General features: G+C 43.2%; 1 protein-coding gene across 2 annotated transcripts in view; it reads right to left on the bottom strand.

Annotated features, from left to right (window-relative positions):
- The window catches only part of RILPL1 (Rab interacting lysosomal protein like 1), a 37,472-nt gene extending 35,274 nt beyond the window's left edge, over positions 1 to 2,198 (bottom strand). Inside the window, exon 1 of one of the 2 annotated variants that reach the window (XM_083717383.1) lies at positions 1,466 to 2,198. In XM_083717383.1, coding sequence (XP_083573509.1) covers positions 1,466 to 1,765 — 300 coding nt within the window. In that variant the 5' untranslated portion in view covers positions 1,766 to 2,198. The remainder of the gene's footprint in view (positions 1 to 1,465) is intronic. The other variant, XM_083717384.1, reaches the window with a different exon arrangement.
- Between the last annotated feature and the right edge of the window lie 15,168 nt (positions 2,199 to 17,366).

Here is a 17,366-nt window from a genome sequence, read left to right as displayed (position 1 = left end):
CTGATAGATGCTTAGAATGCTAAACTAAGCCTGGGGAGACCCAAGTTTAAATCTCCACTCAGCTATGAGGCTCACCTTCAGCCCATCACTATTTTTCAGTCTGTCCTCCCTGACAAGGTCATTGTGAGGATAAAATGAGGAGAAACATATATGTGCCTAGAGGTCCTTGAGAGAAAGGTGGGATATAAATGTAATTAATAAAAATAGTAAGAACCTGTTTCATCACCAAATAACCTCTTTTCTGGTTAGAATCAAGTGGGATAGGAATTCTGCCTCAATGAGTGCCAGGAGCACCTTAATTTCTAAGACTGCAACTATATCCCCACTTAATTTCAAGAGTTAATCTCATTGGGTACTTAGAGTAAAAATGCATAGGCTCAGGCTAGTAAATTTGGGCAAAGTCAATCCCTTTTTATTTTAAATCTGGGCTGCAAATTGTTTTATGCTGCCTCTATGCAAATAGGGATTTCCAATATATTTTTATTGTTCATTGCTGATTTTAAATGATACTTGTGTGTTTCATATTTTTGTTTGTAAGCCACCCAGGCAATATTTATTGATGATTCAATGATGTGCTAAGTGGTTCTGAGGCAGAAGTTTTTATCTGGAAGCTTTTAACCTGAATGGTATCCATATATGTTTGGTTGGTTGTTTTAAAGATTTATATCCCACCTTTCAGTTGAATGATGTTCAACTGTATGAACAGGGTGGCTAGTCAATGGTGATTGAATGGCATTCTGCCCATGTTCAGAGACTCGTCTCATGTCAGACATACTATTCCACAGCAGGAGAGGGAGACCTTTTTTCAGCCTGAGGTCCATATTTGCTTCTGGACAACCTTTTCGAGGGCCACATATGTTGCCTTTGTATAGCATTGAAGGCTAGTTTCTACACAGACTCCTCTCTATCCACCATCCCGGTAAGCAAAAGCCATTGTCACCGTTAAAGGACACTTTCCAGCCAGGCAAAAATAGGGTCCTGGGGGGAGAGAGTGTGTTGTTTAGAGAGAGTTCTGGGGGCCTGACAGAAAGGCCCGGGGGGGCACATTTCCTCCACCCCTCTTCAGGAGTAAACCCCATTCTTGGAAAGAGTTACAGGGAAGGGAGGGGCTCAAAGGCTTCCTCGGGGCTTGGCGACTTTCCCCCTTTTGCTTTGGGGTCAGCAAATGCTCTGCACGGATTCCACCCACTTCCGTGTAGAGGATCCTCAATCCTACGACCCCCTTTTCCCGCGAGTAAACCCTACTGATCCCAGCAGAACTTAAATTCTGAGGAGTAAAGACCAGAAAACAAAAGCGAGCCCGGGCACCCGAGGCGGATGCCGCGAAGTCTTCCGGCACCAGCGCGCCGCGCAGCCGGCTCCCTGCCTCGAGGACCGTGCACGGGAAAGAAGGGCTGCCTTGCCCTGAAAGCGACCCCCCCCCCCCCGCCGGCCGAGAGAAGCCCCGATCCCGCCGGCGGCCGACCTTCTGGTGCTTCCTCTCCTTCTCGATGCGATCCACCCTCTCGAGGCGGAGGCGGTCGAGCTCCAGGCGCAGCTCCTCCATCTCGGGGTTGAGGTGGTTGCGGCTGACCAGCAGCTCCAGGATCTCCAGCACGCGCACCACTTTGGGCATCAGGCGCCCGATGGCCTCGCAGCCGTGCTGGTCGATGAGCCGCTCGAACTCCTGGCCCACCGCCGAGGCGATGTCGTACACGTCCATCACGGTCAGCTCGGCCACGTTCTTCTCCAGCGCCGGCGAGCCCAGGCCAGAGACGGCGTCCATGGCTGCGCCTGCCGCCGCCGCTGCCCGCTGCCCCGGCCCAGGCTCCCTCCCAGGCGGCGGCGGCAGCCAGCCAGCCTCGCGGGGCACCGGAGCGGCCTTTCCCAAGGACCAGAGAGCCGAGCCCGCGGGCCGCGCAACTTGCAAACTTCTCTGGCTTCGCGCCGCGGCAAAACTTAGCTAGAGGCAGCTGCTCGGCGCTGGACACCCCCGGCCCGATCCCGACTCCGGCCCCTCCGGAGGTCCGGCGGGCATCCTGGGAAGACGACGGAGAGGGCGAGGAGCAGACCTCGGTCGCCGCCGAGCCCCAGACCCCTCCTCCGCCTCCGCCTCCCTCCGCTCACTTCCAATATAAACTTGAGCCTGTGATCAGGCCGAGACGGAGGGAGGAGGAGGAGGGCAGGAGGCTGCCCCGGACGCAGGCCCGCCCCCGCCCCATCCAAGCTGGGAAGAACAGCTGGGATGGACTCGGGAGCAGCGCTGCGAGGGGATCGGGAATGGCGGCGGCGCCGCCGAAGGATGCGCCAGCCCAGCTCCCCAGGATGGGTTTCCCGGCTCCTTGGTTTGGCTGAAGCAGCGGCGTGGGGCGGCCCGCCAGATGTTGCCCGGGGAATCCTCCCGGATGTTCCAAGGAAGCTGAACGTGGGAAGATGATCCCGGGCAGGGGAGAGAAAGCGGCTCATCATCACCCCGGAGCCGGCGGCGGGCGCCGTCCTGGGCAGCTTTGCAAGAGGAGCGGACGGATTCACGGAGGGCGAGGCTCTCAGGGGCTGCAGGTCGGAGACAGTTTGCCTCTGAATCCCAGGGAGGCAAAGGGCTGTTGCGCTCAGGTCCAGCTCCCCGGCTTCCCACAGGCTGCTGAGAGAAAAGGATGCTGATCCAGCCAGCTGTTGCCTTCTTGATTCCCATTGTCCTTGGCTGGGTGGGAAAGAAAAGAGCTGGGCCCCCAGAACATCTGGAATGGGCTTCCTCAATAAATTTTGGACTACACGCCCTTCACGATGGTCTCTTTCATCCTGAAAGAGATCAGACAATCCCAGACTGCTCTGATTCATTTGTGGGGAAGTTAGATAACAATTGAGCCAAAGCAAGCATCACCCCACCTTCCCAGTGCATTTCCCCTTCACTTTCTTTATCGCGAAAAGTCTGGTCTTTTGGGAAAGCGAGTTTGTTAGGCAAGAGCTTCCAACTATAATTGCCCACCTGATTTTGACAGGTTGTGATCTGCATCCTGCCTGAAAATAGGCTGGGAGAACCAAATGGCTTCCATCCCTATTCCTGATTGCTGGCTATACTTGCTGGTGAGAGTTGTTTTCCAAAATATATGGAAGGCCCCAGGCTGGGGAAGGCTGACCTGGAGCACAGCTGTCAACTTTCCCCTTTTCTTGCGAGGAATCCTATTTCGAATAAGGGAATTTCCCTTTTAAAAAGGGAAACATTGACAGCTATGAACTGGAGGGACACAGGGTCCTTCTTCCTCTGGTGTAGACAGAGCTGAGTTAGATGGACCAGCAGTCTGGCTTCCAACGTTTGGAGGATGCTGTGTTGGCTGTCCTTGATTTGAAACATCTGCAGCCTGCTTTAAAAAGCTCAAGGAAGCTAATAACAACAGGTAATGCTTCTGATGAAGCAGAAGGCAATCCAAGAAAGTGTTGGTTGTGTCAGATTGTTGTCACACGAACACTCTGACGCCACTTTAACAGCATGGCTCCCCACCACCACCAATCCTGGGAACTGTAGTTTCTTAAGGATGCTGAGAGTTGTTGTTTTTTATATAATAAATTTTTATTAATTTTTTCATAAAATCTCCAATCATACAAAATTCCACATCACATATTTTGACTTATTGAACCTCCCTCAACTCCTCTGACAATCATCCGTAGTTAAATTTCTATCTTCACATTCCTTAATTATAGTATCGCCTTTAAATAAAAATTTTCTGTCCTCATTTACATTCTTGCAATATTCTTTATTTTTTTTCACAAAGCTTCTTTAAAACACACTAGGGTTGTATGTTCCTCACATGCAGTTTTCAAATATTCTCTGAATTTTCCCCAGTCCTCTAGAAACTTATGATCTCTTTGGAGTCTAATTTTTCCAGTTAATTTGTCCAGTTCTTCATAGTCTGTTAGTTTTGTTCTCCATTCTTCCAGAGTCGGTAGTCCTTCTTGTTTCCATTTTTGGGCCATCAATATTCTTATTTATTTCCTTTCTAGTTATTCCCAGTAAGAAGGTTTCTGGTTTCTTTACAAAGCTATATTTCAGCATTTTCTTTAACTCATTATATATCATTTCCCAGAACCCCTTCACTTTCTTACACTCCCACCACATATGAATAAATGTACCCTCTTTCTCTTTACATTTCCAACATTTGTTACAGGTTTTGTACATTTTTGCCAATTTAACTGGTGTCATATACCATCTGTATACCATTTTCATAACATTTTCTTTTAACGTAGTACATGCTGTAAACTTCAGATTTTCATTCCATATTTTTTGCCAGTCTTCCATATCTACACTATACCCTAAATCTCTGGCCCAGTGAATCATTACCGCTTTAACTTCCTCATCTATCGTGTGCCGGATGCTGAGAGTTGTTAGGATGTCCTTAAGGAACTACAGTTTCCAGGATTCTTGGGGGAAGCCATGCCTGTTAAAAGTCATACAAGAGTGCTTTCAATGTAAGGTGTGAGTGACCTTTGTCTTTAAGGTGCCACCACAAGACACTTACGGTAGTTATAAAATGACGCAAAACCAAGCATTAAACATTTGGGCACCTTAAAATCTGCCCGATATTTATTATGGTGTGAAGCCCACTTCGTTGGACTTGGACTTCATTGGACTTCATTGTTAGTAAGGTGTTGTTGGGGTTTTTTTTTTGCATTAACTTTCAAGAAAGACACTTTTATAGCGGAATAAGCTTTCATGAGCTAGAATCAACTTCAACAGATTCATGAAGGATGCTGAAGGTCACACTCATGAAGTGGATTCTGATCCAGGAAAGCTTTGGCCCTCATAAATTTGTTACGGTACCCCAAGGACCCCCCCTGTTGATTTTGCTGCAGTGGGACTGACACAACCCACTAACCTCCTGGAAACTGTAACCAGTAAGTTAACAACTGCTTAAAAAACACAAGTGACAAAACGATGAAAAGCAGTAGGCTACACACACACACACACACACAATACAAAGCAGTACTAATCATGTTGTGTTGGTTGTGTTGTTGTTTTTTTTTTTTTTTACTTTTATGTACTTTCAATAATAATAATATCTAGGTTCACTATAATAACAATGCCTTCAGCAGTACATATATTTGTCGTTTTTAGTCAGTAACAGTTACTGCAAAGGAGGAGGGTTGCAATGCATCAAGTAACAATTGAGCAAATAACTATTTCTCCCCATATTACAACCCCACAAAAACAATAAAAAAAATTTTTTTGTTAGCAATCTATACACAGTGGCTCCTATATAATAACACTTCAGCAAAACTCAGGCCAGGAAAATTGTTTACATTACAAAATATAAAAGGATAAGATCATATTAAGCAAGCATAATGGGAATGTGGTACTAAAACATAAATACAGGTGTTAAGCATTCCAAATTCTTACATAGTATGAGAGCAGATGCTGTGAATTGGCTTCCTTATTAATTTAATAAAAGAGCTCCAAGGAAATGTGTCTGTCTTTGAAGTGCCACATAAAACTCTCATTTTGGGGGTTTCTCCATAAATGTGATATATCATACTTTGTGGTACCAGTCTGAAATAGTAATTATTAATGTTTAATCAAAAACAAGTCCTATTCAGTTCAATGGGGTTTACTCCCAGGTAAGGAGTTAGGACATCCAGCAATAGTTGAAGCAGTGATAATAATTATGATAAAACAAACATCATCCACCTTCTCCATGATGTGTATAATTTTATAAACTTCTACCGTTGCCTTCTATCAAGATGGCTAGGATGGGGAATACACATCTGGAATGCAACACTTGAATGTTATTATCAGGCACAAAATGGAAGAGAGATATTCCTAAATCAGTTGTACCCTCCAGTCAAGGAGGCCTTTTCATTCAATTTATGAAAGCTGGAAATGCAATCATTGACTCAAACATCACTTGTGAAAACAGTCACAGTCTATCACAACCTAGTCAGTCATGGTAAGTGAAATGAGCCAACTTCCCCTGAGCTATTCTAAAATCAACAAATTACATGGCTGAGAAGGCAACAAAAATACGCCAGTGTGTTTCCATTAGATTCCATATATATATATATATCACATCCTAGAGATTACCCAGCCTTTTAGTAATTTAGCTTTCCCCAGGCAACTTCCTTCACACAACACAGGATAATCTATCTCTTGACAGACTAACCTGTTTCAAAAACTCAGGCAGTCCATTAAAATATCAGACCCTTACAAAGATGACAATGAAATGTCCATACAATAACTTGGTGAGACTAGACGTTATTACACCCATTTGACAGATGGAGAAAATTATCTGGAACCACGCCATACATTTAAAGCACTATTCTACCACTTAAACTGTCATGGCTTCCCCACCCCAAAGAATCCTGGTAACTATAGTTTGTTAAGGGTGCTGAGAGTACCCTAAGCTCAGCAGTTCCCAGAGTTCCCTTGGAAGAAGGATTTATTGTTAACCACTCTGGGAACGTTAGCTCTGTTGGGGGAATAAGGGTGTTGGGAAAGATGGAGGGCACAAGGAGAAGGGGACGACAGAGGACAAGATGGTTGGATAGTGTTCTCGAAGCTACCAGCATGAGCTTGACCAAACTGCAGAAGGCAGTGGAAGGCAGGAGTGCCTGGCGTGCTCTGGTCCATGGGGTCAAAAAGAGTCGGACACAACTAAATGACTAAACAACAACAAACGATCAGACTACTGGGGGTGAGTCTCATTACAGGGGCAAAAGTCTAATCATAGTCCTTTCTGTACTTTTGCGAGTAACCTTTCACCACACATCTTGCTTTGTAGCACTCAACTTCACCTTCTGCCCCCTGCTTTACCTTGAATACCCATTTCCTTGTAATAGTGTGTGGTGCTCCCAAATGCATGTGGGGACATGCAGTAGCCACTGCAGTGTATTTGGGAAGGCCAGCATCTCTCAGCATGCACCTAGTCATCTCCATAAGAGAACTGAACTTTCTCTCAGCAGCTGAGTTCTGTTATGGAGTGTCACTAACACTCTTTACACATGTAATCCCTTCCTTTTCCAGGAGGGTTTGAATGTGGTATGTATTAAACTCATCCCTGTGGTCGCTGACGAAAGTTGTGGGTTTCCTCTGAAACTTGTTGCTCTCCATGGCAAGGTATTTTCTCAACATCTCCACTGTTTAGCTTTTCTCATTGACAAAATACACAGCACAGTAACTTGAGAAATCAAATAGTAAGATTAGAATATACGTCTTTTCTTTAGGGAAGAAACCAGTGGCATAGCATTGGGGGGCAGCGGGGCTGTGGCCCCGGGTGCACAATTTTGAGGGGGGGACGAACCAGGTGCCACCACACAGGTGCTGGCTTCTGTGTGGATACCCATCCTGCCCAGGAATGATCTGGTGGGCCCCATCCCCAATTCCCTATCCTTCCCTTCCTGCTGCCAGGGGTCTCTGGGCCCCGGTTCCAGCCTGGCCTTGCTGCCATGTCCTCACTGAATGGAGGGAGGCGGGCAAGGGGTGACCCCAGTGTAGGCTGGCACTTCTCTCCCTGGGTGTTGGGGGGGGGATTTGCCCGTGAAGGGCCGCATCAACCAACCGACCTCCCCCCTGTGCAGGTGGGCAGGCGGTGCAGTGTGGCCCCGCTTGGCAGGGGGTTGATCTGATGGTGACTGCGGCAAGGGCTAGGCTGGCCCAGCAGGTGCAGGCACCTCCAGTATGTGTGCACCCCAGGCTCCAGCAAACCACATTATGCTGCTGGAGGGCACTCCCTGGATCCCATACAACACTGTAGACTACATCAAGCACTCTGGCGCTTTTCTGTACATGGAGGAAAAGAATGCTTAACACTTTCTTCAGTGATGCAACTTAGAAACTTTATTGTGGCTGGTGAACTCTGGGCTACCTTCACCCCTCTTACAAGCTCCTTGTGTTACAATTCCACAATGGCTTTGATCTCTCTGTTACCAGATCTTCTATGCCAAAGTTCTGGATCTGCTTCTGGCATGAATGTGCCCCATTTGCAGACTGGGGTTCTGAAAGATTAGTATCATATACACCATCAATCAAACATGCTTCAGCATATAATTCACCATCTCTGGCTGCCCCGTCAACTTTTCCCTTTTCTTGCAAGGAATCCTATTCGGAATAAGGGAATTTTCCTTAAAAAAGGGAAACGTTGACAGCTATGATCTCTGGTCACCTGGCATTTTACATTTTCAAATTGTACAGAGAAAGCTATTCTGTCCAAAATGGACACAATAATTATGTTGCAATTCAACTGTAGGACATACAGAACCGGTTCCACAGGAGACACTCAGTGAAAACTAAACCTTAATAAAGAAATGGCAGCAGCAGAAAAATCTAGCAGTGGTGTCCACCACTCTGGACAATATTTAGATACTCAGATGGTTCACACTAAGACAGGTGAAACAGCTGCTCAAATCCAAAAGGCATTTGGATTCACAAGCAAGTGCTCTCACTGTGCCTGGGTGAGAGATTTATTTAGATTAAAGCTTGAATCCAAAAAGGACAGTAGCAGTCACGTGATAGACTTCCTATCCATTATTGAAAAGCTAGAACATACTTAATACAAACTGGATGATACATTCCATTATTCCCCTAACTAAAAATCTGGCTTCTAAGCACCTTTTCCATCGGTTGAAATTGTTTTCAGTAAGCTTAGGTAAATTGGGGCTTTCGTCTGCAATGGAACTCTTGCTATCTATCTTAAAATAAAAAATACCAAAAGTCATAAAAAGAAATATTTTTCAAAAAGAACATTAGAAAAAATGGAAAAACCATCACAAAATAAAAAACCCAAAATAAATAGCCTTTTCCCTACTTCCTAGGTTGCATAGGAAGGATTTTTCTCTGGTGCTGTGAGGCTAAGAAAAAAATTCTCTCTTTTGCAGTTTAAAACTCAAGCCTCAAAATCCATTCAAAAACTGAAAAACTATTTAATATATCTGGAAATAATTCCTAAACTGGGCCCATAACCTTATGATGGAATTAGTAAGAGGATATATTAATTATATTCAATCCTGTGCAGACCCATGTATGCTTTTTTTCACTCTTCAAGGGGGTAGAGGGCGGTGATCTGCTTCACACAGCTGAACAGTAAAGGTTTAATACCTTTCCCCTGTGCTTCATTTATCTGCCCAAGTGTTAGGGTAAAATCTGGGTGCGAGGCTGCTCTGCCACCCAGCTCGTCGGACTAAGTCCGCGGGTCCCAGCGGAGGAAAATGAGCTCAGCCAGAGACAGGAGCAAGCTGCAGAAGATCCAAGTTTATTGTGCAACAGGTTCAAGGCGAGATTGAACAGCGAGAAAGGGGTGACATGAACTTTTGAAACTTCCCTCCATGCCCCAGAATACAGTGCAAAACACATCCCAGGTACATCATGAATACATTAAGAAGAGGTTTGGTTACACAGATTACATCATGAATACATTAAGAAGAGGTTGGGTTACACAGGATTAACATATGGAGGAGGGGGGGGGAATATGCAGAGCTGGAGATATGCGCAGATAAGCACATCCTGAGTACCAGCGGTGAGAAGACAATGGTCCATGTACTGGCATTGCCTGGAGGAAAGGCTTGGCGGAGTGATTTGACAGGATTAGGGTCTTGACACCTTGCTTGAGGGATTATGGAGGACAGGGGAGGTGTCATGGAGTCCTAGAGAAATTGAGCAAATTGGCACGTTGATTTTCTATGAATTTTATAGATTTTATTTTTTTTATAATATTTTTATTAATTTTAAGAAATACAGAAAGAAGAATAAAGGATAGTTATAAGAAAGTAGAGAAGAATAACAAGTTTCCATATTCTTTTTCCATCAAATCTAAAGGGCTTCCCCGCATCCTCCAAACCCTGCGTTCTCTGTCATATAAAACATCAGCAATTTGTTAACTTATTTCAAAACTTAATGTATCTTCCATTTTATCATGTTCCCTAATTTCAATTTTACTATAACCCAATTCTTGTATGCTTTGTATTAAACACAATAAAGTTATTTCATTACTTTACCTCTAAATCCTTGTGTCTTAATTTTCATTTCATTAACTTACATTTGCTGAAGCTAGAGTTTCCTAAAAGGTGCATTTTTTTTTAACATTCATACAGCTTATAGTGTTTTTTTCAAATAGTCCTTAAACTTTTTCCAGTCCTCCTCAATTGTTTCTTCTCCCAAGTCTCGGATTCTGCCAGTCATTTCAGCCAATTCCATATAGTCCATCAACTGTGATTGCCATTCCTCCAGCGTGGGTAAATCTTGTGTCTTCCAATATTTTGCAATCAGGATCCTTGCTGCTGTGGTAGCGTACATGAAAAAGGTTCTGTCCTTCTTAAGCACTCTCTGGTCCACCATGCCCAGAAGGAAGGCCTCTGGTTTCTTAGGTAAGGTAAATCTCAGTACCTTTTTTAGTTCATTATGGATCATTTCCCAGAAGGCCTTCACTTTCGGGCAGGTCCACCAGAGATGAAAGAATGTCCCTTCCGCCTCTCTACATTTCCAACATTTATTGTCAGACAGATGGTATATCTTAGCTAGCTTGACTGGGGTCATGTACCACCGGTATACCATTTTCATAATATTTTCCTTCAAGGCAATGCATGCCGTAAATTTCAAACCGGTGTTCCATAACCTTTCCCAGTCTACAAACATAATGTTATGCCCCACATCCTGCGCCCATTTTATCATGGCGGATTTGACTGTCTCGTCCTGTGTATTCCACTTAAGCAGCAAGTTATACATTCTCGAAAGTAGTTTATTTTTTGGCTCTAACAATTCAGTCTCTAGTTTCGATTTTTCCACCTGGAATCCAACCTTTTTATCTATTTTAAAGACCTCCTGAATTTGCGCATAGTGCAGCCAATCTCGCACCTTAGTTTTCAGTTTTTCCAAGCTCAGCAACCTCCAATTGTCTCCAATTTTTTCAATTATTTCCCAGTATTTAGGCCAATGGGCCTCCATGTTAAGTCTCTTTCGTGCCTTGGCCTCGACCGGTGAGAGCCACCTCGGAGTCTTACTCTCCAAGAAGTCTTTATATTTTGTCCAGACCATCAAAATTGCTCTTCTGACAATATGATTTTTAAACAATTTGTGCACTTTAACCTTGTCATACCACAAATATGCATGCCACCCAAACGCATTGTCAAACCCTTCCAGATCTAGGACGTCAGTGTTCTCCAGTAAAATCCAATCTTTCAACCAGCAGAAGGCTGCAGACTCATAATATAACCTCAAGTCTGGCAGGGCAAATCCCCCTCTTTCTTTCGCATCAGTTAATATTTAAAACTTTATTCGGGGCTTTTTGCCCTGCCAAACAAACTTAGAAATATCCTTCTGCCACTTTCCAAAACATTCCACCTTGTCCACGATCTGTAGGGCCTGGAACAAAAATAACATTTTCGGCAATACATTCATCTTTACAGCAGCTATTTGGCCTAACAAGGAAAGTTTCAATCTTGACCATGTTTCCAGATCTCTTTTGATTTCCGACCAACATCTCTCACAGTTATCTTTAAACAAATTCAAATTTTTGGAGGTCAGATACACCCCTAGGTATTTTACTTTTTTAACCACATTCAACTCCGTTTCTTTAGAGAACTCATCTGTTTCTGTAGCTGTCAAATTTTTTGCTAAAACCTTGGTTTTTTGCTTATTTAACTTAAACCCCGCCACCCGACCAAAATCTGAAATTAATTCTAACACTCTTTTAGTACTGGAGACTGGTTCCTGTAATGTTAATACCAAGTCGTCTGCAAATGCTTTCAATTTATATTGTTTCACTCCGACCTCGATTCCTTGGACCAACCGGTCCTTTCTAATCATGTTTAGCAACACCTCCAGAACTGAGATGAACAATAGGGGGGATAGGGGGCACCCCTGACGTGTCCCTTTTTCAATTTTAAACTCCTCTGTCACCACATTGTTTACTATCAATTTAGCTTTTTGTTCTGTATAGATTGCTTCTATACCATTTTCAAACCCCCGCCCCACTCCCATCCCTTCCAAATTTTTCTTCATGAACATCCAAGAAATATTATCAAAGGCCTTCTCTGCATCAATAAAAATTAAGGCCGCTCTAGTGTTAAGATTTGTTTGTAGAAGTTCCAAAATGTCAATAATGTTTCTTGTGTTGTCAAACAAATGCCTACCAGGGAGAAAGCCAGCCTGGTCCTTATGGATCACTTCATTTAATACTTTTTTAAATCTACTTGCCAGAATATCTGCAAAAATTTTGTAATCCACGTTTAGGAGTGAGATGGGGCGGTAATTCTTAAGTTGAGTCTTTTCAGTTTCTAGTTTAGGTATCAATGTGATGAAAGCTTCTTTCCACGTTTCCGGTGCCTTCCTTCCCTCCATAATCTGGTTGCAAACCTCCATCAAGGGTTGTATCAAATAATCCTTTAAAACTTTATAATATTTGGAGGTTAGACCATCAGGGCCTGGAGACTTGCCCAATTGAAGATTCTGAATGGCACTTTCAATTTCTTGCTGTGTGATGTTACAATTCAGGTTTGTTCTCATTTCCAGGGGTATTTTTTGTAATCCATTAGTTTTAAGAAATTGATCCACCTCGGAAGCTTTTTGCGGCCCTTGTGAGTAGAGTTCTTTGAAATATCTCTGGAAACACTTTCTAATTTCCTCGGGTTTCTGAACCATTCTCCCTTCAATCTCTAGATTTGTAACTGTATTTAGCTTTTGTCTCTTTTTCAACTGCCAGGCTAGCAGTTTCCCACACTTATTCGCTGATTCAAAGGATCTTTGTTTCATTTGTTTAATTTTCCATTCCACCTCTTGATTTATCAATTTTGAATATTGCGCCTGGAAAAATTTCACTTCTCTTAACACATCCTTCGACTTAGGCCTAGATCTTAATTTTTTCTCTCCTTCTCTTATTTTCTCCAATATCTTCTCCTTCTTTTCATTCCAGAGCTTTTTCTTAATCGTATTTTGTTGTATTAGAAACCCTCTCATAACTGCCTTGCTTGCGTCCCAGATTATTCTTTTTTCCACGGTGGTATTCAAATTTATCTCAAAATAGTCCTTTAAAGTTTTTTGGGCCTTCTTAACAATCTCCTGATCTCTTAATATAGTGTCATTCATTTTCCATCTGAAGGATCCGGTTGTATTTAGTCTCAATTCCACTTTCAAAGCATTATGGTCGGAGCAGGTTTTTGGGCAGATTTCCACTTTTCTAGTCTTAGGTGCCAGTCCTCTAGTTGTCCATATTTGGTCGATTCGTGTCCATGTCAGATGAGCTTCGGAAAAGAAAGTCCCTTCTTTCCCTAGAGGGTTCTTAACCCTCCATATGTCGATTAAGTCCATATTGTCAGTCATTTCAAAAAAGGTTTTAGGTAGTCTGCCATCTTTCGATATGTTGGCACTTTGTGACTTATCCATGTTTACAGACACAACCCCATTCATATCACCCAACATAATGATGTTATTATAGTCCAAGTAATCCAGCATAGTCTCATGCAGCTTCCTGAAGAATTCCGATTTTCCCTCATTTGGAGCATATATTCCTAATATCAAAAATTTTTCTCCTTGTGTCTGTATTTCAATCGCCAAAGTTCGGCCATGTTCATCTTTAAATAAGAATTTCGGTGACAAGCTCTCCTTTGCATATATCACCACTCCTCTTTTCTTAACTTTATCCGAAGAAATAAATTCTTGGCCTAGTCTTTTATTAATTAGCACTTTTCTGTGGAGCCTTGTCACATGTGTTTCTTGTAGGCAGATAACATCCAATTGTTCCTTTTTCAAAATGTGAAAAACTTTCCTTCTTTTTTCCGGGGAATTTCCGCCATTTATGTTCCAACTGAGAAGCTGCAGAGACATCCTGATTCAATTGACGGGTCCTACAATGGGGTGTCTAAGTTTCCCTCCGATCCCGGAGGAGGTAGTGCTGGTCCAGATCCAGGTGGTATGACTCTTGAAGGTGGTCCCGGTGGTGGTGGAGGCCAAGAAGCTGCAGCTCCTTTTTGCAGGTCCTCCTCGTGGTCGTGTAGGAACTTCTGCTGGTCTTCAGGTGATTTAATTTTTATTTTCCTTCCTTTGTAAGTAAATGAAAGTCCTTGTGGAAACTCCCACCTATAAGGAATTCCGTTGTGTCTCAACAGTTTAGTCAGGTCTATATAGGTAGTCCTAAGTTCCAAGAGATATTTGGGTATGTCTCTGTAAATTTCCGCCCTTGTGCCTTCTACCTCCAAAGATTTCTTGAAATGTAGGCCTAATATCTTATCCCTCTCTTCTCTTGATCTCAGAATAACTAAGCAGTCTCTGGACTTGTCTTTCTTTACAGATTTTCCCAGTCTAAAGGCTGTCACAATTTTAAAGTCCTTTTCTTCCTCGATTCCCCAGAATTTGGAGAACAAAAGTGTCAGAAATCCCTCTAGATTGTCTTTCTCCAGTTCCGGGATAGCCCTTATCCTGAGGTTACTTTCTTTACTTTTCAATTCAACCAATGACAGGTAGGCTTGTTGTTCCCCTACCTGTCTTTTCAGAGACCTTACTTCCCCTTTAACTTCATCAACCTTTATATTCGCCTGTTCTGCTTTTTGGTTGGCTTCCACAGCTAATTTGTAGTTCTCAGCCGTAGCTCCTTGCAGTTTTTCAATCGCCTGAGTGTGCTGCGAAACCTGTTCAGTTAATCTGCCAATAGAGGATGTAGCTTGGTCAATTTTTGATGTTTGATTGTCCACTTTTTGATTTAAAACTGCCAGTTGTTCCAAAATTTGTTTCAAAACTGTTTCAGATCCTCCAGTTGCCATATCTTCTGTAGCAGGCTGTACAAATTCCACCTCCTGTGCTGTCAGCACAGTTGGGACGGATGATCTACGATGATGAGTTAAAGTTGTTTGCGTAAGTTGCCCAGATTTTTTCTCTTTTTCTTTATCTTTAGCTTTAGCTGCTCTTGTTCTCCCTGAGCCGCTCATTCCACACCTGCCTCTGTTCAAGGTCAAATGATCTTTTGTCCCATGAGAAAGACGAGTCCAAAGTATAAACAATTAAACCACAAAGAATTTCAATAAAGTTCAATTCCCAGGCCACTATACTTCCACAATCCTCTAGGGGGAGTATTTCAAAATTTCAAAGAAGGAAGGAACTATTTTCTGCCATTGAAGTTCCTATATTCCCCATGTTAAATTTTTGTAATTCCAATGCACAAAAGGAAGGTTTCCAAAGCTTCCTGTTTCTTAAACTCCAGCCACAAGGTGTCAAAGGAGGTCTCAGCAACAATGTTAAACGTTAATATCTCAGACCATGCAACAGTTTAAGTCTCTGCTACAATGTCGTCAGTTTGACAGCAGTTTGACAGTTCTCTTCTATTCACTGGCAGCCCGATGACGGGGTTACCCCTTTTAATTCCGTTTAGCTCAAAAATAGGGGGACAGTTCCAAAAGGCAAAAGTCCATAAATTTCACAATTCTTTCCCTTTTCTCCTCAAAGGTACACAGTCTATCAATGCACTCTTTCCTCCACTTTTACAGTCCCTTTTAAACACTTCAGCTCGCTTCAGAGCCCTTGCTTTGGTCTAATTAGCAGAGTCGGGAGGCGGACTTCCTGTTACTCGCCTCCCGTTTTCAGCCGAATTTCTCCAATTTGGTTAAAGATTTAAACCCTTTACTCACGGGTATGTTGCTCCAAATTCGATGTTTTCAAGAAGAAAGGTCGGCGCTCATCAGCAGCAGCAGCGCGGCTTTGCATCCACGAAAAGAGCGATGAACTCACAGCGCCGCTCCCCCTTTCACGTTCCGGAGCCTCTTACGAGGCTCCTTCTCCGCTTCTGGGGGGGCTCCAGGCGCCCGCCGAGTCCCACGGCCGCAGGCTCGCTCTGCCTGCGGTTTTTCTTGGTGGGTCTCCGCTTTGCCGTAGCGGACGACCCTTTTTCGCGGAGCCCCTCTTCACAGCGCGAATAGGACCGCCATTGCTGTTTCGCGCCGCCTCCGGAAGTCTGAATTTTATAGATTTTAGTCCCTTTTGACATTGACAATTGGAAATAAATGGATATATTGTAGCAAAGAAGAAGGTGAAGAAGACATGCCCCCCCCTTCCGTATCACCAAGGATGGGACTTAATACACTGTTACTGGGGCACTTATGCTCCAACTGCTGCAAGTAACAGTATCATTAAGGTTTTATGTACCATTTGCTAAAAGTGGGACTTGCTTCAGAATAAACATGTATAGGATCAAACTGTTAGTAATCTTTTACATTAAAGGGTGCAGGTTGAGTGGAATCCAATCCATGAAAGATTATTTCACATTTATAGCCCTGAGAGGCTCTCAAGAGTGGTTTCTAAAAGATTCTCAAAATAGAATTGCCCTCAAATATAGTACACTGACAGAAATTACACTGCGTCGAAATAGATCCAGTATTATTCAGCAGCATTTTCAGCAGCTCTACCAAACATCAGTTCTCACCAACCTGTTAACTGCCCATGGTGGAAGAAGCCTTCAGGCTTCTCCAGGCAACCTATTCATTGAGTGTCCATCCTGATTTGCTTGCACAAAGCTTATGCAGAGGTTAGATTAGACCAGGTCTTTATTCAGCATGAATTCTGATTTGTCTGTGAAGAGGATATGAACATTAATCCTACAACCCTAATTTGCTTGCAGGGTGTCATGTCCTCCCATTAGTACACATTCTAATTTAGATTAAAGCAGCAATAGGAGAGTGAATGTAACTATCATAATGTGCGATTACAAGTCTGTACATATACCAGAACAGGCTGTTTGTTGTTGGATAATTTGCTATTTCGATGTTGTTACTGTAATCTGAATAATAAATGAATAAATAAAATATTGCACTGCAGGGGGTTGGGCTAGATGACCCTCGGGGTCCCAGTGTTAGAATTAATTTCTGACTTTGGTCGGGTGGCGGGGTTTAAGTTAAATAAGCAAAAAACCAAGGTTTTAGCAAAAAAATTGACAGTCACAGAAACAGATGAGTTCTCTAAAGAAACGGAGCTGAATGTGGTTAAAAAAGTAAAATACCTAGGGGTGTATCTGACCTCCAAAAATTTGAATTTGTTTAAAGATAACTATGAGAAATGTTGGTCAGAAATCAAAAGAGATTTGGAAATATGGTCAAGATTGAAACTTTCCTTGCTAGGCCGAATAGCTGCTGTAAAGATGAATGTATTGCCGAAAATGTTATTTTTGTTTCAGGCCCTACAGATCGTGGACAAGGTGGAATGTTTTGGAAAGTGGCAGAAGGATATTTCTAAGTTTGTTTGGCAGGGCAAAAAGCCCCGAATAAAGTTTAAAATATTAACTGATGTGAAAGAAAGAGGGGGATTTGCCCTGCCAGACTTGAGGTTATATTATGAATCTGCAGCCTTCTGCTGGTTGAAAGATTGGATTTTACTGGAGAACACTGATGTCCTAGATCTGGAAGGGTTTGACAATGCGTTTGGGTGGCAT

Source organism: Podarcis gaigeae (genome assembly GCF_964106915.1).
Source record: "Podarcis gaigeae genome assembly, chromosome: 16".
NCBI lineage: Eukaryota > Metazoa > Chordata > Lepidosauria > Squamata > Lacertidae > Podarcis > Podarcis gaigeae.
The sequence above is the reverse complement of the archived record's forward strand: the minus strand, read 5'-3'. Positions and strand labels throughout refer to the sequence as shown.